The sequence below is a fragment of the Hyperoodon ampullatus genome, assembly GCF_949752795.1.
Source record: "Hyperoodon ampullatus genome assembly, chromosome: 10".
NCBI classification, from domain to species: domain Eukaryota; kingdom Metazoa; phylum Chordata; class Mammalia; order Artiodactyla; family Ziphiidae; genus Hyperoodon; species Hyperoodon ampullatus.
The window spans coordinates 39,766,763-39,786,659 of NC_136923.1; the positions used below are offsets into that span (position 1 = coordinate 39,766,763).

The 19,897-nt window shown below is 57.2% G+C and overlaps 1 protein-coding gene and 1 pseudogene across 2 annotated transcripts; both read left to right on the forward strand.

Moving 5' to 3' along the window:
* Positions 1–407: 407 nt before the first annotated feature.
* Positions 408–4,082, forward strand: CCDC71 (coiled-coil domain containing 71). The gene is made up of 2 exons (XM_079713880.1): positions 408–481; positions 2,470–4,082. The coding sequence occupies exon 2, from the start codon at positions 2,522–2,524 to the stop codon at positions 3,944–3,946; it is 1,425 nt and encodes a 474-aa protein (XP_079570006.1). The 5' UTR covers positions 408–481; positions 2,470–2,521; the 3' UTR covers positions 3,947–4,082.
* Positions 4,083–5,337: 1,255 nt separating this feature from the next.
* LOC307058889 (laminin subunit beta-2-like) lies at positions 5,338–19,751 on the forward strand (annotated as a pseudogene). Its single transcript has 31 exons — positions 5,338–5,394; positions 5,644–5,820; positions 5,990–6,116; positions 6,192–6,253; positions 6,357–6,539; positions 8,079–8,275; positions 8,334–8,706; positions 8,807–8,985; positions 9,114–9,226; positions 10,187–10,266; positions 10,352–10,508; positions 10,876–10,990; positions 11,177–11,349; positions 11,437–11,556; positions 11,852–11,974; positions 12,497–12,689; positions 12,782–12,925; positions 13,011–13,242; positions 13,321–13,484; positions 13,804–14,063; positions 14,106–14,353; positions 15,130–15,226; positions 16,152–16,522; positions 16,703–16,866; positions 17,039–17,577; positions 17,688–17,825; positions 18,249–18,426; positions 18,511–18,652; positions 18,829–19,002; positions 19,211–19,297; positions 19,626–19,751. The product of its transcript is annotated as a laminin subunit beta-2-like (transcript).
* Positions 19,752–19,897: the final 146 nt, after the last annotated feature.

Consider the following 19,897-nt stretch of genomic DNA (forward strand, 5'->3'; position numbering starts at 1 on the left):
GGGCGCACTCCTCTTTCACCCTCTGTTCAGGCACCTGGGACAGAGGCGGGCCTTGTCAGTGGCTGCGGGGGGTCTAAAAGGGTGAAGGATAGCTTGGACCTTGCCCAAAATCCCTCCACATGTCGTTCCACCATCAAGCCCCTCAGAGAAGGTGTCAGACGGGCCCCTAATCCAATGCTAGTCTGATGCAGTCCTGCCTGGGGCAGCGGCCAAAAGCGCCTCTGCCCCCTCACACTCCTGCACAGGCCCACAAGCGTTTAGACCGGTCCCCTCTGCCACCTCCTCCAGGAAGTCTTCTCTGGTTCCCGCTTGTCCAGCCCCCAGACTTTGGGGGAAACGGGGTCTCGGGGGGTCAAGGGTCACTAGGGCGGGCCAGGTCCCGGAAGCGGAAGTGCGGCGCACTTCCGGTACGCAGCAGGCGGCCATGTTGGAGCAGCGGAGGCGGCGCAGAGGCGCGTCCTGGGTCCCCGCGGCGGCGCCGGTAGGTTGGGGCCATGGGCCTAGCCACGCCGCGGAGGGGTCGTCCGCGAGGCGGCAGGGCGGATGGGCCGGGCGGCCGGCTCCTTCGGGACCAGCGCCCTCCGCCGGCCCGGCCGAGACCCCCAACCCCCACCCCGTGCCCAAAGACCCCACCCTGGGGCTGTGCGACCCGGTCGCGCTCCCACCGCCTGCCCCGTGCATTTCGCTTCCTCTAAGGCCCCCCGCTCCTACCGTCGGCTTGGGTCTCAGGGATGCGGACTCCTAGCCTGACGGCCCTGATCTGCCCCCACCCCATTTCCGCTTGGTTAGGGCCGCTCCCGTCCCGCATCTTTTATCAGCTTCCCTGGCTGGCCCCGGGGACACTTGTGAAGGGAAGTCAGGGGTCGGGCTGCAGTCTCTGTTTTCCGGAGCCTCTTGTAAAGCCCAGGAGACCCCTACCAAGGGCCCAGGCCGACCTGAGCGGAAGAGCCCCCGGTTCACCCCCAATATCTGTGCCTGGAGGTAACAGGTCCCTCCTTATTGTACAGTTCACAGCCCTGGGAACTACACCCCTTGGGGAAAAAAAGAACTAAAGTCATGTGTAAGGACTGTACTTGGAGAATGGCCTCTGGAGAGGGGAAGTGCCCGAGACACCTGAGGATCCAAGAATGTTTCCAAACAAAGAGCCCCAGGGCACTTCCTCCAGGGAAATCTGAAAACTTCTGCTCCACTAGGGGGAGGAAGAAGCTGCACAGACTCACCTCTTGGCCCCAGGGACTTTCCTGATCCCAGCTGATCTTTTAATTCTCCTGTGCAGCTGCGAAGCTGTCTCTGGGACCCCTCAGTGATGGGTTAGACTAGATGTTAGTCATGATTGACGGCCTACAGCTTTTAAAGAGAAGCCTGGGACAACTTGGGTCTTCCCAGACAGCTCTAAATGGGCTGTACCAAAGTCTTCTTCCAAGCCCTAGTTAGGACAGTTCCAATCTCTAGGGTCCACTTTATTAACCATCTTACTCGGAGTCATTGGCTCCCAGACCTTGGGCTCTTGGTCTGGCTGCCTGGCTGCCTGGCCCCAGGCTGCCTGATTGCCTAGAGATATGTTATTAGTGCCTGCTACTCATCTTTTTAGTTTCTGTTGAAGGAGAGTCTAGCTTTTTCCCTGGGGCTGGTCTCCATGGCCTTAGTGCTAGGAATTGGACCTCTGAGTGGACTGTCTGGGAACTCTGAAAGCAGAACTTCTGGTGGGCAGGGAGGTCCACCCCTGGGCACCTGAACAGCAGCAGCTGTAGGAACAGAGATGGTCATGGACTTTGGATGTAAGTCTGAGCCCTTTGGCCAGCATTCAAGGAACATTCAAAGCTTGTACTGCCCTGCTGTCCCCTGTTTTTCTAGCTAGACCTCCCAGCCCTGACCACAGATTCCAGTCACACCAAGTTTGCCTTACTCTTTCTCACTTTGGAGCCATTGCATTGGCTGTTGCCCTTTTTGCTCCATCTCCATCTGGTCCTTTCCTATTCATCATTCATGTCCCACATGAGTATTCCTCTCCCGGGAATCCTTCCCTTACCCATTGGCAAGCTGAGCTGTGTGCCAGTGTGCATTCCCAAGAACCTTGAGGGTATCTTTATCTTGCCTTCTGTACAGGGCTCCTGGAAGACAGAGATATTTGCCTGTATTCCCAGTGTTGAGTCTAATACTAGGAATTTGGCCAAGCCCAGATCTTTCCAGGGGCCTGTCAGCAGGTTGGATGGTTCTGATGAGCTTAAGGGCATCTATCCTGAAGAAACTGCCTCTGACCCATATGAGTCCCCCACCTCTACCCCCCACCCTCCACCGTGATAGGTGGAGAAGACCAGGGTTTTGCCCCAAGGAGTGGCTCACTCTGGCCAGGCCCCTCTGTGTCAATAGATGTTACTGTGAAGAATGCTGGCCCTGATTGACCTATCTACCGGTCCTGGCCCCTGTCTCGGTGCCTTTCTTATTGACTCTTTTCCTTTTGCCTTGGAGGTGCCAAGCGCTGGTTTGCGGATACCCAGGCAGATCTGCAGTGCCTAATGCCATGAGCGTGGTGGTGCAGCATGTGGAGGAGAAAGCTGTGCACTCCTGGTCGCGGATCTCCACGGCAGGGCAGAAGGCCCTGGAGGAAGCGCTGCTTGTCTTTAACCCCATGAGCCAGGATCTCAGTGCCACTGAGGCCCAGCTTGTGGCCTTCCTGCAGGGCCTGCGGGATGATGGCTTCCAGCCTACCATCCTGCGCAGCGGTGATGTCTATGGCTATAGTTCGTGCACAGCCAACCCCCCAAGCCAGACAAAGCTTCAAGCTCGTGCCCCCACCCCAGCTGCCACATCACCTCCAGCCAGTGCTCCCCGAACTGCCATGCGGCTGCCTGCAGGCCGGGCCACACTGCTCCCCATGCCACTGTCTGGCAGGCTGGCCAAAGCATCCACACCAGCCCTCTCCAAGCATGCCACCACCAACCTGCTACTGAGCTCCCTGAAGCAGTCAAGTGCCAGCCGTGCCCGGGGTGCAGCAGTGGGCTTTCCCACCCACCTCTATCCAGGTGTCTACCCTGCCATGCGGCTCTCTGTTGTCCTTGAGGCCCTGGTTCCACTCAAGACTCCCATGCCCTGCTTGGGTGCCAAGCACAAGGCACAGTCACTGCAGCTCTCACTTGCAGACTCTCCCCTGAAGCTGCGGAAAGGTCCAGGGAAGAGGCTGGGGAATTCCCAGCCCAAAGCTCCCAGAAAAGCCACAAGCAAGGGCCCCAAGTGTCTGACTCGAAGAGGCCCCAGGGCTGGACCCCGACAAGGCACTGGGCCCCACAGCAAGACCTACAAAGCCTCTGGTTCCCTCAGTGGCCCACGAATAAAAGGTGGCTGTGCTCTGGGCACCAAAACAGCCCAGGCCAAAGCTGCCCGTGCCCGGGCCAAGGTGGCTCGAACACAAGCCAAAGCTGCCAAGGCCCGGGCAAAAGCCAAGGCAGCACGGATCAAGGCCAAGGCCAAGGCCAAGGCAGTGCGGGCCAAGGCTAAGGCCAAGGCAGTGCGGGCCAGGGCCAGGGCCAAGGCAGTGCAGGCCAGAGCCAGGGCCAAGGCAGTGCGGGCCAGGGCCAAGGCCAAGGCAGTGCGGGCTAAGGCCAAGGTGTCTCGGACCCAGCCCAGGGGCAGGGGCAGGCCAAAAAGGTCTGTTCAGGCCAGGACTGCAAGGAGGAGCCGGAAAAGCTGCCCTGAGACTGTGGGACAGAAGAGGAAAAGGACTGAAGAGGCAAAGGATCTTCCTCCCCGGAAGAGAACACGGCTTGGGCCCCAATCCCCTAAGGTATGGCTAGGACCTGGAACGGCAAAGCTGCTGAAATTCGGGGCCATCAAGGTGGACAGGCATTCCTCAGATGATGAGGTGCGGCAGCAGGCTCAACGGATCCTTCGTGTGAACCTTTCCCCTGTAATACGACTTCAGCCATTGCTGCCATACTCGGCACCCTGATTCCTTCACGTAGCAACGTTCGGGGAAACAGCCCAGTTGTCTGTGTGGCCAGTGGCACAGTGTGCAATGCCCATGGATTCCACAGCCCTAAGGACTCTGGGTGCCTCTCCAGGGCCCTGAGAGCCACCGGCCTCCTTTCAGAGACTGGAGGATGTGGGGTGGGGTGGGCGGGTGGGAGGGGTGGTCTCATGGCGCGATGCACTGTGACTTGTTACTCTTCAAGTTGTATGTCCACTTCCATCTATCACGTTTTATACCTTTCCACCTTCCAGTCTCCCTGCCCATACTCCATGGTCTTTTTTTGTGTGTGTGACTGCTGGTGGGCCAGCTTGAGTGTTTAGGAAAGGTAGCCCCAGGAACAGGAATGCCAGAGAGGGTCCTGGTAGCCCAGGGAAGGTCATGGATGTGAGTGAAGGGCAGCCTCCGGGCCCCTGAGGGCAGGGGCAGAGCCACTCTAAGGTGGGACACCTCCCCTTGGGGCTGCCCTGCTTTGTTATACAGATGCTCCCTTGGAGGAGGACAATAGGTGGCTCTGTGGGGAAACACAGCCTGCAGGTTTTTAGGCCAGGGAAGGGGTGGTGCAGACAGCCTGGCCTTGTCTTCCAGTCTACTCTGGCTTAAACCTTGGAGCTTTGTGTGGGCTTGTCTGGGGCAGGGCGGGGCCTAAATCGGCTGAAGTACTTCTGCCTATTCTTTCCTCTGCCTCTTTCAGGAGAGGGACTATCGTCGACTTCCCCAGTTGGTGGCAAGGGGTTGGGGCTTGAGTCAGGGGCCAGGTTGGTTCTGGGTTGTAGGGCCACAAGTCCCCTCACTGACCAAGGAATTATATCGGATGGGTGGAGTGCTGCAGTCTCTGAGCCTGGAGAGCTTCCACACTGCCTCTCAGTGCTTTCTGCCTGGGTTCCAAGTGCTCTACTCCCAGGTCCAGCCTCAGCATGTCTTCCAACAGGGGCCTGTATGTTCAGACATGATTGGTTCTTCCTGCTTTGGAGAGGGGACAGAGCCCTGAGCCCTGAACAAAACTAGCTCCCTGCCCATCTGCCAGTCCTTCACTGTCTGCCCAGCCCGAAAGGCAGAGGCTGGGGCTGGCGGGGAGGGGGATACATTCCCCAGAGGCTCCTGGAGACGAACAGCCTTTCAGAGCTAGGGGTGGAAGCCTCATTTGAATGAGAATTGGATCTTTTCTGTCTCTGAGGGTTAGTCTGAACCCTGGCCGCACCAGCAGCAGCTGCGTTGGATGGCGGACCTGTAGAGAAACTCTGCTTCTTGGTGCCCCCCTCCCCACCTTTCTTCTGCATCTGGTGACTGTTATTAATATCCTTTCCCTGGGCACGGCCTCTCTTGGTTTCCCAGGCTCTGGGGACACCCCCCCACCTTCTCCCAGCTGCACCATGACTCCACAACACTGCATGCTCCTTGCCTCTGGCATCCTTGAGTTCATCTACCATGTGAGTATGGGGAAGGACCTGAGGGCAGCCCAGCTAGGGGCACACTCTGTATTTTTCTCTCTCTCTCTCTCTCTCTCTCTCTCTCTCTCTCTCTCTCTCTCTCTCTCTCTCGCCTGATTCTAGTTCCAACTGCCCAGGACCGCCATCTGGAGGGGGAGAGGAAATCATCGGGCCTCCCTGTGGGATGGGGTGAGGTGGGGGGCGTACCCCTAGGATTTCTATATTCAGACCCTGCCCCTCCCAGTCCAGGCTCCCAGAACAACTGCCCAGGAGGTGCCAGACAAACTTCCTCCACCCGGCTGCTCAGGCGGCAGCTGCTACCCGCCTACCAGCAACCTGATTATTGGCTGTGGCCAGAGCCTTCGAACCTCATCCACCTGTGGCCTCCATGGCCCTGAACTCTACTGCATTGTCAGTAACCTACAGGTAGGGAGGAGGGTACGGGCTCTGGAGATGGCATCTTGGATTTTCTTGGGCAGGTTCAGCACCTGTGGGAGTTCAGGTCATTGACAGGGGCCAGAGGGAGAGATTTTGGAGGGGGTTGTGGCCAACCAGGCACCTCCTGCCTAGTCAGTCTCATTGGGCACTCCTCCAGGATGCTGAGAATTGCTGCTTTTGTGACTCTCGGGACTGGAAAAGCCATGGCATTGAGAATGTGATCTCCCAGAGTGGTCCTGGCAGCAAAAGGACCTGGTGGCAAGCAGAGCGTGGTGAGGGTCCTTGTGTGCCCATGTGTGCAGGTCGGATCAGGGTCAGGGCCTGGCCACTGACCAGCCCTTGTGGTTACAGGTGTTGAGAATGTCACCAGCTAGACCTAGAAGATGCCTTTTACTTTACCCACCTCATCATGACTTTCAAGGTGACCCAGTGCCCGAGACTGAAAGCTTATTCTCTGCCTCCTGACCTGCTGGCCACTGGTGATGTTTGCCCCTGGTGACCCAAGGACCCCCTCCTGTCCCCAGACATTCTGGCTCTGCTCCTTGAGTGCTCAGTGGACCATGGCCACTTCTGGCACATGTACCGCTACTTTGCCCACAACTGCTTAGGCCTCTTTCCTGGGATTCCTCTTGCCCCTGGCCGCAGAGTCAGTGACCTCATCTGTGAGCAGCGTTACTCAAGACATTGCGACTTCCACTGAGGGAGAGGTCAGGCCCAGAGGAAGGGGGGTTAGGCCCTGGGATGAAGCCAGAAGCTCAGGCTTGCTTCTTAGGTAATTTCAAAGTTCTGGATCCACCCATTCTGGTGGAGAACCCAAATACTACCAAGGTTCAGGGTAATTATCCCCACAGCCAGTCCTGTACTCCTTTGTTGGGAAAACCAGATACTCACTGGTGGGAGGTGAGGTCCTGCCTGGGTATGCGCATACGCAGGACAGGGTGGCGGGCAAGCCAGCCCAGTCCCCCACGGATTGTTTCCCAGCTCTGCTGCATTATGGTCCCTGTTACGGCTCCCCATTCCTGTCCCATGTTCCCCATACCTGTGCCCAGTGCATAGGGACTGGCATGGGTAGCAGTTTTCATCTCTGTCCCTTATCTCTGCCCCATCACTGAATTCCTTTGTGAGGCCCCATTGTGGTCCTCATCACTGCTGGCCATGCCAGCCCAATCTTTGTCCCCCACCTCTGCTCCTATCACACTGTACCTCATAACTCTCCCCTTTGTGAGCCACCGTCACTGTTCCCCATCACGGTCCCCTGTCTGCCCTCCCCACTTTGATTCATCACCCTGGCCTTGATTAGTACCCTGCGTTCCTGAAGCTGCCTGCAGGTGGCGCCAGGGCGTCTCTGGGTGTGACCTCTTTCTTGTAAAACAAGTCTTGTTAAAGGACAAGAGAGACATAATCATAACCCAGCAGGGCAGCCCAGAGCCAGGCCAGGAGAGTACCAGAGCAGGAGGACAAACTCCAAAGTAGCTTTTTCTCTACATTTTACGTTCTCCACCCACCTTGACTTTGATTATTACCAACTACTTACCCTGAGCACGCGCGCACACACACACACACACACACACGCCTTACTAGGGCCTAGAGCAGCTGTTGTGTGTTCCTCTGATCAAGAGAAAGGGGAGCTCTGGCAAAGAGATACAGGAGGTGGCCTCGGCTTGGTAGCTGACTTAAGCTGTGAGGAGCAAGAGGAGCCATGGCCCCATCTTTCCATCCATGTGTACATTTAACAAGTGCCCATGGAGCCCCACTGTGTGCCAGGCATCTTCTGGGCCTTGCTCAGTGGGGAGCAGATAGACAAGTTATCTGTCTTGGAGCTGACATGAAAATGAGAAAGGCAGTCAATAAATAAACATACCTTATGTAGTTTGGCTGGATGATAAGCTGATTTCTAATGAAGGGCTAAAGGGACTGGAATCCTTTACTGCCTTGGGAAAGCAGGTTTCCAATATCTAGAGATACCAGAAAGGGGTGTCCAGGAAGCAGTGGGATGTGCAGGTCTCAGCTCAGGAGTGATATCAGGTCTGGAGCAGTGCAGAGGTGGGATAATCACCATTAGGCTGTGGTCATCCTAAAATGGTATAATCAGGGGAGCAGGGATGGAAGAGTCCTACAGCATGGGTGCTGGAGGAAGTGGCTGCAATGATGTAGAGAGGGGAGAGACCCCCCCCAATTCCTTCTCTATCTCAGCCATAGAGGGGTAACAACCAGTGTACCTGAGGGCTCTCGATCTGTCTCCAGAGCTCCTGCGTGTGACTAACCTCCGTGCGAACTTCAAACTGCACACACTGGGTGACAGGCCCCAGGGGGGCCTCAAGGGACACCCCTTCTACTACTATGCCCTCTGAGCTTGTGGTCCAACGCAGCTGCCTATGCCATGGCCATACTTCTGAGTACAGGCCTGCACCCAGGGTCCCACCCAACGTGGAAGGCATGGTGAGTACCATAGGAGAGGCATCCTGTGGCTGGTGGGAGGGCAAGCTGGGGGACTGGGGCAGACTTGTCTTGCCCTCCTCCCTGCCACATGCGTGGCCTTTGTGTCTGCTGCCACCACAGAGCTGGTACCCACCGTGAACGCTGCCAGGACCTGCACCAGGACCACCCATGGCAGGCAGCAGAGCCTGGGCACCCCCATGCCTACCAGGCCAGCCCACTCCATATCCACCTTCCTTGTTCTGCTCCAGAATGAGTGTCATGGGCATGCCTGCAATTGTCACTTTGACATGGCCCTGTATCTCGCATCTGGCAATGTGAGTGGAGGTGTGTGTGATGCATGTCAACACAAGACACCTGGGTGCCACTGTGAGCTCTGCCAGCCCTTCTTCCACCGAGATCCCAGGGAGGCTCCCTGCTCCCTTCACTCCTGCAAACGTGAGCCCTCCAACCCCCAATCCTAATTCTGACCCCGTTCCTTCAGTCTCAATGGTGACCTCTGACCTGACTCTGTCCGCACTTCTGACCCCTGATCTAGCCTGTGACTGCAACCCTTTGGGTGCCCTGGAAAGGGGTTTGTGTGATGCCCACACAGATGAAACCTCGGGCCTCCTCTCTGGGCAGTATCGCTGCAAAGTTCACGTGTGGGGCCAGTGCTGTGACTCCTCTGGCCTGGTCACTACGGCCTGAGCCTCTCGCAGTCAAAGGGCTGCCAGTGTGAGTGACCCTCAGAGTGGACCCCCACCCCCAGGTCCTCCTTGCTGTGCCCGCAATTACTGCCCTAATAACGCATGCACCTACCTACCCCTGCAGCACTCAGCACCCTGACAGCCCTTGTGCCTTAGCCTGCAGATGCGATCCCCGGGGCTGCATCCCTGGCACTCATGCCTGTGATCTCTCCAGTGGTGCCTATCACTGCAAACGCTTTGTCTCTGGATGGGACTGCAGCTGTTGTCTGGTGAGGCTTGACCCACCTTCTGATTTGACCTTGATTTTGGGTGCTGAGCTTCTAGAAGCTGACAAGTACAAGGCTGTAATCAGTGTGACTGCAGACTAAGCCTTGCTGGTGGGTTGGTGCCACTTCCTGACCTGGTCACTAGAGTCAGTGCCACCTTGGCTAGCTGAACCAGCACGTGCCCTCAGGTGGGAGCTTTGGGAACAAAAGAAAGAAAAGTATTTAAAAGAGTTACAACAGTATTATGCACTGAATTTAAAGGTGTTTCACAGCAAAAGTGTTTGAAGGGACACTCAGTGTATCCCCTGCTTGCCTCCTTGAACATTACAAATCCTTTGTTTAACTTTTTTTTTTAGAGGTATGCAAATTGTTTATTTGAATGTTTACATTGTTCTTTTGCTGGAAGACCTTGGCAAACACATGACGTGGTTTTTTGTTTTTGTTTTTTTTTTTGCGATACGCGGGCCTCTCACTGTTGTGGCCTCTCCCGTTGCGGAGCACAGGCTCCGGATGCGCAGGCTCAGCGGCCATGGCTCACGGGCCCAGCCGCTCCACGGCATGTGGGATCTTCCCGGACTGGGGCACGAACCCGCGTCCCCTGTATCGGCAGGCGGACTCTCAACCACTGCGCCACCAGGGAAGCCCCATGACATGTTTTGATTTTGCAATAGGGAAAAAAAAATAACATAACATTTGGTCCAAACATATGTTTAACTTTTATTTTACCCCTGGCTGTGACCTCATCTTCTTACCTCTTACCTCCCCTCCATGAAGCCGTGCAGGAGTACACCAGGGTCTCCTCTCCACTTCTCAGCCAGAGGCAGAAGAGCATTCAAGCCCTGAGCTCACCCTTGCTTTTTCCTGCAATGAGCAGTCCCAGCATATGGCCTTCCAAGCTCCTGACCCTCCTCTCCTTGCCCAGGTCTTCCTGTCCTTCCTCCACCCACCTACTCTCTCTTACGGCCCAACTTCTGGGGTCTGAGTAGTGACTCTCTAGGCTGTTGGCCCTGTGACTGTAACTTTGGGGGTGCCTACAGCAACAGGTACAAGGCAGGGACTGGGGGTCCAGGTCAAGGGACAAGAATTGGGAGTTGACTCTGTCCCGTCCCCACCCCTACGCTGGCTCAGGTGTTCTGCAGGGGAGGGCCTCTGCCTCTGCCGTCCCCACCTCTGTCTCCGCCACTGCCGTGAACGCTGGTCTGGGTACTTCTGTGCTGCCCTCGACCAGGCCACTGCTGAAGATGAGCTTGGTCTGGGCCTCCAGGCTGCTGACCCCCAGCTGCTTGTGAGTGTCCAGGAAGGGCAGAGGCAGGAGGAAATCAAGGCTCACACCTTGGTGCTCAGGGGAGGGAGAGAGTGTCCAGAGAGAGCTAGTTGGAAGAAGAGGCCAGACAGGGTTAGGAAGGTGAGGCAGGTCCAAGTGAGGCAGCATCAGCATGGTCAGAAGTTTGGTGTCTTGGATGGAGTCCATATTCCCAGGACAGGGAATTCCCTGGCAGTCCTGTGGTTAGGACTCCCAGCTCTCACTGCCTCGGGCGAGGGTTTGATCCCTGCTCGGGGGAAGTAGGATCCCACGTGCTGCACTGGCGCAGACAAAAAAAATCCTCACCCAGGACAGTGTGGGAGGACACTGACACCTGACTTGCCCCCAGGGAGCCCCCGAGCCTGCTCCTCCCCACTGTACACAAGCCCCAGGGACCTCCCGTGGTTGGCTCAGGCCCCGACTTCAGAGACAGCGTGTCCCTCGATATGCCTCCACCCTGCCAGGTGAGCCCGTTACAAATACCAGCTGCCAAGGTAAGGAGTGTGAGGAACAGGGTTGGGTCACAGGCCACTAGGTCTTAGTAGGGATGGGCCCAAGCCCTGGGGCTATGAGTCCCTCGGGTCTTAGAGGAATGGGAATCTAAATCCTGAGGGTCCTAGGTCGTGGAGTGGTCTGGACCTGGGAGTCAGTGTCTCACATCCAGGCTGCAAAGGAGCCCCTGCCCCTGCATCAGGGAGCTGGCTGTACACTGTGGACTGGCTCAGACTTTGCACATGTGGTTGATGGGGCTGGCCTCTCTCTTCTGGCACCCATAGCGCCTTCTGCCCTGGAGTGTGACATTGTCCTATGCTATGAGACCCAGGTCAGTAGCTTGGGTGCCAGGCAGGTGGATGGGTGGTGCCGGGTGGTGGGTAGGGGCAGCTCTATGACCGCTGACCCCTAACCCTAGGCACCTGAAAAGTGGCAGGCATTGGTCAGGGTCCGTGCTCAATCCCAGCCCAGCAGTACCCGCTGTGCCCATCTGCTGCCCTCAGCAGCTGTTCCAGGTGGCCTTGACCCAGGTACACAGGTAGGCTAGACCCCATAACCCCCAAAATACCAAGACCCTGTTATGTAGCCAACACATTCAAAGCAATACCCAAACAAAGTAGAAACCTCCCAATATGGAATATCATCATGTCATAGAACAATCAAAACAGGGACCTAATTTAAAACAGGGCAGGGTTTAAGAAGTTGGTCTTTTCCCATTGGTTGTATGATGAAATGTTGGACCCCATATCTGCACAGTGGAAATGGGGCATTCCTGGGACCACATGATCATGACCTCCTTACCCCACCCTGACTCCTCTCCCCTGTCCCTGCAGAGCTGTGTTTCTATCCAGACTTTTCTGCTTTGAACCTGGAACACACTGCTCCATGACCCTGCAGCTATGGCAGACCAAGGGGGTGCGGAGACCTGGGAGGGGGGCACCATCCTTCTGGATTCAGTGAGATCCTAGGGATTCCACCCCACATCTGGGTGGAGACACAAATTAGCAGGACAATATGGATACAGTGGGCTCAGGGGACAGGGGGTTGTGGAGACCTAGAGTTGCACCAAGAGGATTGAGACAGGTAGAGAGCGTAGGGAGGGGGAATCAGGCAGGGGAAAAGCACATGCCAAGGATAGAAGGTGAGACTGGCAGGTGCCAGACCTCACAGGAACTTGTGGGCCAGGCGAAGGGCTTATCCTGGGGAAATGGGGAGCCCTGGAAGGGATTTGAGCAGGGAAGAGACATGGGGAGGATGGATTGTTAGGGGGAAGCTACTTCAATGATTCTGAGTGAGAGGTGGCATTGCCTGGACTAGATCAGGGCTATTGGAGAGGAAGGAGAAACAGAATCAAAAGAGAAACAGGAAAGGGGCGGGAAGGGGCTGTGAGGGGCAACATACAGAAATTCCATTGTAGGTGTTAGTGAGTGGGGCTGGGTTCACTACCCCCTGCCCTCCACCCTCTACCTTCCTACTAGGTTGTGCTCCTGCCACAGGTGAAAGGGTTGCCTGGACTGAGATCTGTGGACCCTGGGGCCACGGGGCACTTGCAGGAGCTCCACAAGGTGGGCTGCATGGAGGCAGCGAGGATGAGCCTCTCCAGCACTATGCCTGAGGCCTGTGCCCGCCCTGCCTTCAGCATCTCTGCCCTGTTCCAGGGGGGTGGCCTTGGTGAGTGTGTGGCCCTGGCTTCAGGGGGCTGAAGGATAGGGGTTGCAGGAGGCACCATGAGGTTCATCTGATCTTACCCTTTCTCCTGGCAGCATGTGAGTGCCACCCCCAGGGTTCACTGACCACTGAGTGTGCCCTGCTGGGTGGGCAGTGCCGCTGCCACCCTCACATTGATGGTCTTACCTGTGACCACTGCAGGCCTGGAACATATGGCTTCCGGCCCACTGGCTGCCGTGGTGAGCCCTCAGGGCCAGTGGGTGTGGGGTCTGGGACCAGCCATCTCCTTTCTCTAGGGCTTGATTGCCCTGTCATTTCCCACAGAGTGCTGCTGCCACACCAACGGTGCCACCAATGCCATTTGTAACGCTGTGAACGGGCAGTGCCCATGTTGGGCAGGCCTTGCTGGTCGCTGCTGTGACCACTGCCTCTATGGCTGGTGGGGCTTCCCATACTGCCAACCTTGTGCCTGCAATGGAGCTGCTGAGTTGTGCCATCCACTCACAGGAGTCTGCCAGGACTGCCACGAGGCCACAATGGGCCAGCACTGTGAGAGGTGAGGCTGCCACTGGAAGGGTTGGGGAAGGATCATGATGAGTGGGCTAGGCCCCATTCCATGTGCTACTGCCCGCAGGTGCTTGGATGGCTACTACGGAGACCCCACCCTGGGCTCAGGCCAGCAGTGCCAGCCCTGCCTCTGTCCTGGACACCCTGGCTCAGGCATCTATCATGGGACTTCGTGCCATGTGGACAGCACCAGTGGATGTGTCCTGTGTCTCTGTGCACCTGGCTATGCAGGTGAGGCATGGTTGGCAGCGACAAACCCATGGCCCTGCTCACTTGTTCACAATCCCATCGGGTCCACAAAGCAAATCTTTGCCAGTGTCACCTGTGTGTTTGAGCTGCAGGGTGCGCTCCTCTCCTCAAGAAGTTCCCATTCTTGAGGAATTATAGTCATGGAACTTGTAAGCCAAGAAGATGGATCATAATATAGCTATTGTGTCCTCTGCCCTCCTGGCTGGACCTCAGACCTTTTGGCTGGTTAAGTGGGACCCAGAGGCCCCAAAGGTACAGGAAAACTACTGAGACAACCCACACATACCCCAATCCACTCCAGGCCCCCGCTGCGACCGCTGCTCCTCGGGCTACTTTGGGCACCCTTGGCCAGGAGATGACCCCAGAAGGAGTCCGTGCCAGCCCTGCCAGTGCAACAACAATATTGATCCTGTGATCCAGCCGCCTGTGACCCCCACAGTGGACACTGCCAGCACTGTCTGCACCACAGCCATGGCCCTGGCTGTGCCCACTGCGGGCCTGGCTTCCAAGGCAGTGCCTTGCACCAAGGGGGCTGCCAGCATGAGCGTGTGAGTGGGATGCGTGAGGGTATCCCAAGGTGGGGGGTGCGTTCTCTTTCCTCAGACCCCGTCAAGCCCTTCCTCTCCCCGGGCTGTGGCTGTGACCGCTGGGGCACCATACCTGCGAGGTGCCCGTCTGGGGCTGAAGCCTGCTTCTGCAACCAGGTCAGCGGGCAGTGCCTCTGCTGCCCGCACACGCTGGGGCGTTACTATAGCCGCCGTGCCCCCCTCTTCTGGAACCTGGGGGGGACCCGAGGCTGCGAGCCCTGCAGCCGCCACGCCCAACACACTTTGCAGCCAGTGTATCACCAAGTGAGTGAGCCTTTGTCGCACATAGCATGTGGCAGTGGCCAGGTGTGAGTGAATGTGTGTGCCTGTAGTGTGATTTATGGCTGGTGTGAGTGTGAGTGTTAACGTGACTACCAGCAGCGGTGTGTGTGGCTGCAAGCAGCTGTGTGTGCTCTTGTGCAACATTAGCTACGAGCAGACGTGAGACCACATGGGCCCGACCCTGTGTGCTGCTGTGTGTTGGCGTGTAGGTGAAGCACTGTGAGTGGGTCATGGCAAGCAGAACGAGTGTGGCACGGGTGGGGCCGGGTGCGGCTGGGATGGAGGCAGATGAGACACGGGCGGAGGGAGAGGATTGGGAGATGCAGGCAGAGATGGATGGCCGTGGGAAGTGAGTGCTTCCAGGAGGAGAGACGTCAGGGACTGAATGAGATGAGGTCTGAAGTGTGTTCTCGAGTCCTTGGTGAGGAGAGGGTGGGAGTCGGGGGGTGAAGGTGTGGAAACAGTGGGGTGCTCCACTCAGGACACAGAGGAGCAGGTCAGGAGTTGAGAACCCAGAGGGCCGGTCTGTGGGAGGCGAGGCTGGCAATGTAGGGACAAGGTGGGGGCCGGCCAAGGGGGTCAGACCAGAGGAAGCAGGAGGGGAGAAGCCCTCAGCCAAGCACAGGTATGAGTGCTGCCTGGGCAGGAGCAGGGCTGAGAGGAGGTGACAGTGTGCTGACTCTGAGCTCTCCTTTCCTTCTTCCTCCCCCAGAGGAGGCTCTTTGTTTCTGTGGACTGGCCACACACTCTTCCTTCAGGTCATGGGTCAGTGCCCCTGCCAGGCAGGATTTGGGGGCTGCACGTGCTCCTGGTATCAGGATGGGTACTGGGGTGACCCAGAGCTGGAGTGCAGAGGTGAGCAGGGCATTCACACAATCCACCACCAGGGGTGAGACTGTCCTGATGGGATTCTCCCTGTGGGGTGGCGGGGGAGCCACCAGGTTGTCCTGAGGGAGAGCACGTGTTTATTGCTGTTTTCTCCAAAACTTAAATACTCATGAAAACAGCTGTAGGGAAAGAGTGTTGGCAAGGCCAGGTCGGGTAGGCTTGCGGAGCAGACACATTGGGTGGTTCTTTCCTGACCCCGCCTGCCAGTCTTGACCCTAACTGACCCCTCCCTGGGCTGTAGAACACCTGGAGCCCTGTGCCATTTTCTTGCCCAAAGGCTGCCATGCAGTATGGCCTCTCTGGCTTGGGTAGATGCCAGTACCCAAGACCGTTCTCTTTTTTTTTTTTTTTTTTTTTGCGGTACGCAGGCCTCTCACTGTTGTGGCCTCTCCCGTTGCGGAGCACAGGCTCTGGACACGCAGGCTCAGCAGCCATGGCTCATGGGCCCAGCCGCTCCGCGGCATGTGGGATCCTCCCAGACCAGGGCACGAACCCGAGTCCCCTGCATCAGCAGGCGGACTCTCAACCACTGCGCCACCAGGGAAGCTCCCGTCCTCTTTTTTTAAAAAAATATTTATTTATTTATTTTGGCTGTGCTGAGTCTTAGTTGCGGCATGTGGGATCTTTTTAGTTGTGGCGTGTGGGATCTTAGTTGCGGCATGCATGCGAGATCTAGTTCCCCAACCAGGGATTGAATCCGGGCTCCCTGCGTTGGGAGCGTGGAGTCTTACCCACTGGACCACCAGGGAAGTTCCTCCATGGTTGCTCTGAGCAGTGGCTTAGGTGAGGCTCTCATACTCACACAGGGTCATTCTCCTCCTCAGGCTTCTTGGTGGCAAGGCTAGGGTGAGTGCTGCTTGCTCCCTACCCTGACCCTCTCTCTCCCCCACAGCCTGTGCCTGTGACCCCCAGAGCTCCGTCTCACCCAGCTGTGACCCACACACAGGCACCTGCCGCTGCAGAGAGGGCATCTCAGGGCTGAGGTGCCAGGCATGTGCCTGTGGCTCCAGAGGTGGATTCCCACATTGCACGTCCTGCCCTCCCTGTTTCACCTCCTGGGACCAACACCTGGCTCTGCTCCAGCTCCAGCTGGACACTGTGGCCCACGAAGTGGCTGCCTTACGCCAGGGGATGCCTGGCTGGGGTGCTGGGGGCAACTTCAGGCCTGGAGGGGGTACTCCAGCAGGCCCAGACACTCCTGGAATCTCCTTCCTCTGCTGTGGGGCCCCAATGACAACTTACGGAATGGATAGCTGGACTCAGGCAAGGGGTCTGGGGTCAGTAGGAAGGTGGTCTCCAGCTAGCTTCCCAGGGTCAGGGATTCAGAGGGTCTTGGGTTGGCCTGTCTGAGACCTGGGTCTGGGAGTGAGGTGAGTTTTCTTGAGTGAGGAATCAGGGAGGAAAGAGCATCTCTGGCCAGGCTGATACTCCATCCTCCCACAGGCCAGAAACAACCGCATTGGCCCAGACACTGTGGGCCAAAGGACAGGTTGTAGCAGAAAGAGAGCCATGGGTTAGGGGGCAGTGTGAACATCTGGAAGAATTATCCCAGGAGCTAGACTGTGTCAAGGGCTTGGCCTGGCTCAAGAAGGCCACAGGAGCCCAAGGTGAGGCCAAGTAGGCAGGTAGGTGGGCCGCAGGTGATGGTGGGGTCTAGGCTGGGGCACGAGGAAGGGACCAGGTGCCTTTGCTTACATATCTGGGGGACCCAAGAGTCTGACTGACCCTGCCAGTGGAGCCCTGAGCCAACCCTGTGTCTATTGTTCCTATCCCCTGCAGGTGCTGAGGCCCAGGCCTCCTCAGCTGCCCTGCTTTCTCAAGAGGCCATGCTTACAGCCCAGGTCGTGGCCACAGTTGGAGGACCAGACAGCATCCTGGGACAGGCCCAGGAGGCCTGGCAGTGGACAGAGAAGCTGCTGTGGGGGATGGGCCGGCCCAGAGGGACAGCTGTGTGGCAGCTGAAATTGAAGAGGCTGGTCCACAGGGTCCAGAGGCTGCACCCTCAGCTTCTACAGCTCCTAGTCAAAGCTGAAGTGGTAGGTGGAGATATGGGTCACTGTGGGAGGCTTTGCCAAGGCGAGGACTCTCTCCTAGGGGTAAACTGGGTGTAGGGCAATGGGAGAGCTGGGACATGCATTCCTCACTGGATCCCCTAGGAATGTAGGGGTCGGGGACCTCGGTTGGTCTATGTTCCTGTGCCCTGTGGTCTCTCTTGTCCTGGGACCCTGCCTACCTCCCAGTGGGCTCTGGTTACCTCCCATAACTCCTCCTATAGCCTGGACATGGCGGTCACAGCCTTGGAGCAGTGTCAGCAACTGGTACAGAGCCATGGGGGCTGTGGAGGAGAGCATGGTGGGAGTCACAGGGTACCATGGCTTGGCCATGGGGTTGCAAGAGACATATTCCACATCTGACCCACCCCTACCAGCAACAGCAAATCCAGGCCACTGCAAGCTCCACGGGAATCCAGGCCTGGGAGATGTGGCGTCATGCGAGAGGGTCTTGGGTGTGGCCACCATGGCTCACATGCAAGCAACTGTGCAGCCCATCCAGCATTTTCTCTTGGGTACATGTCTGCTTGTTGTGTGTCTGTTCACAGCTGAGGTCAGGGGCAGGGGCAGGTGTGCATCCAGGACACTGCTATGATACTCCTTCTAGAATGAGGAATACTCATCAGGGCTAGGGGTCAGGTGGGAGCACTAGTGTGCTCGTAAATGTTTAACAAGTGGGGCCTGGGGGTCAGGAGTAACTGATTTGTAGTGTTTGTCAATTTCTATGGCATCAGTAATCCCCACTGTGACTGATTTCAGTCTACCTGTCATTTAACAACTGATTCACAGAATTCCTAAAAATTTAACAATTGGCTCTTGGAAGCCTCTAGCACACCATGTAGTCATGTCAGAGGCAGGGTCAGTGAGAGATTAGGGTCAAAGTTCGTTGGATCAGGGATCAGAGGTCACATCCAGGATCCCTACCTCCATCCCCACAGATGCTGTGAGTGTGGAGCTGGTGGCATGCCATGCGCTGGCTGTGCCCCTCCCCCAAGGTGGGGCAGCAGGCATTGCCCTCCTGCTGGATCAGATCCAGGATGCCCTTCCTGTGCCAGATGCCATAGGCCAGGAGCTGCCCAAAGCTAAAGGTGTTCCCCATCAGGCACAGCAGACCATGTGAAGGGCCAGGAAGCTGGAGGTAGAGGTCAGAGGTTGGGGAGGAAAGGAATGCTGGACTGACTGATCATCTGTGTCCTTCAGGGAGGGTACAGCCAGGGCCCTGGACCAAGCTCTGGATGTTTAGGGAGTGCTGGCTGAGGCGGGAACTCATGCAAGGGCTGCAGAGCAAGGGCTGCAGGTGGTGAAACAGAGACTTCGAGGTCTGGAAGCCAGTGTACAGGAGGTGATACCCCACCCATACCCCTCAGCTCCCTCACACCTCTTGCTCAGAGGCTGCTGTGATCCCCATTCTTTCCCTGAGATCCTTGACCAATTGTGATACCACGGTGCTAAATACCCTGACCATGTAATGCTCTACCCTGCTGTGACCTCTCTGTGATTCCCCAATCTTTGCCTCAGGTGGCAGGCCACCTGGCCTGGGTGGCACTGGCAGTGGATGTGACCCCAGTCCTGGGGCATCTGTCCAGTGCAGCTATGGCTCTCAGGACCTGTTTGGCCCTGAGTCAGCGGCAGGCCCAGGAGGCGGAAGAGTGAGCAGCACATGCCTTGGGTGTGGCTGGGAGCCTGGGCAAGGTGAGATGGGAAAAGTGGACATTAGGGTCTCAGGGACACCTCTGGAATAGTGTGAAATGGGGTTTAGGCTGGAACTGGGCTATGCTGGGCTGAGGCAGGGTCTCAGTTCTAAAAGCCCCTGCCCCCCACCCCAGGAACTTTGGGTAGCAATGTGTTTGGGACTGTAGAGTCTACGTGGGGTGGGGTTTCAGATCTAGTCTTGCTCTAGGAATTGCAGGTGGCCCAGTTAGGTGTGGTGGAGTTGCAGGAGGGCACGCATAGCCCGGTGGCCACGGTGCAAGATGCAGAAGAGCGGGTACAGTGGGCATGAGCTGAGGCCCAAGAGTTTCTAAAGCTGGCACAGAACAGCTGGAGCTGCCTAGAGGGTACGTGGCTGGGCCATGGTGGGGTGGGTATGGGGGGTAGGGAGGGTCAGAGTTATAGGGATGGTGTGGAAGGGTCAGGGAAGGGTGCAGGTCAGGTCCAGATTCATATAGGGCTCAGGCTGGGGTCAAAGTCCAGAACAGGAGGCCAAACGTTAATTAGGGTTAGAGCTTATTTAGGGCTGGGGTCAGAGTCAGGGTCAGAGATTAGGACCAGAAGTCAGAGCCTGGCTCAGATGACCCTGATCCCCAGGGTTGGAGCGCCACCTGGCTCAGAATGCGCAGGCACTGGGCAAGAAAGTGACCACCCTGTGGGCCCTGGAGCAGCAGGCAGCAGAGCTGCTTGATCACATGCAGCTGTGGGCCATTGCGTACACCACCTGCTGACTGCTGTCTGTGGATGCCAGTAAGAGGGACCCTGGGACTACCTAGGTGACTCAGAGTGACCCAGGAATCTCCTGACCTTGAGAGACCAGAGGCACCACTGAGTGCCTGCTGATCCTGAGTGACCTCTATGTGACACCATGTTGTTT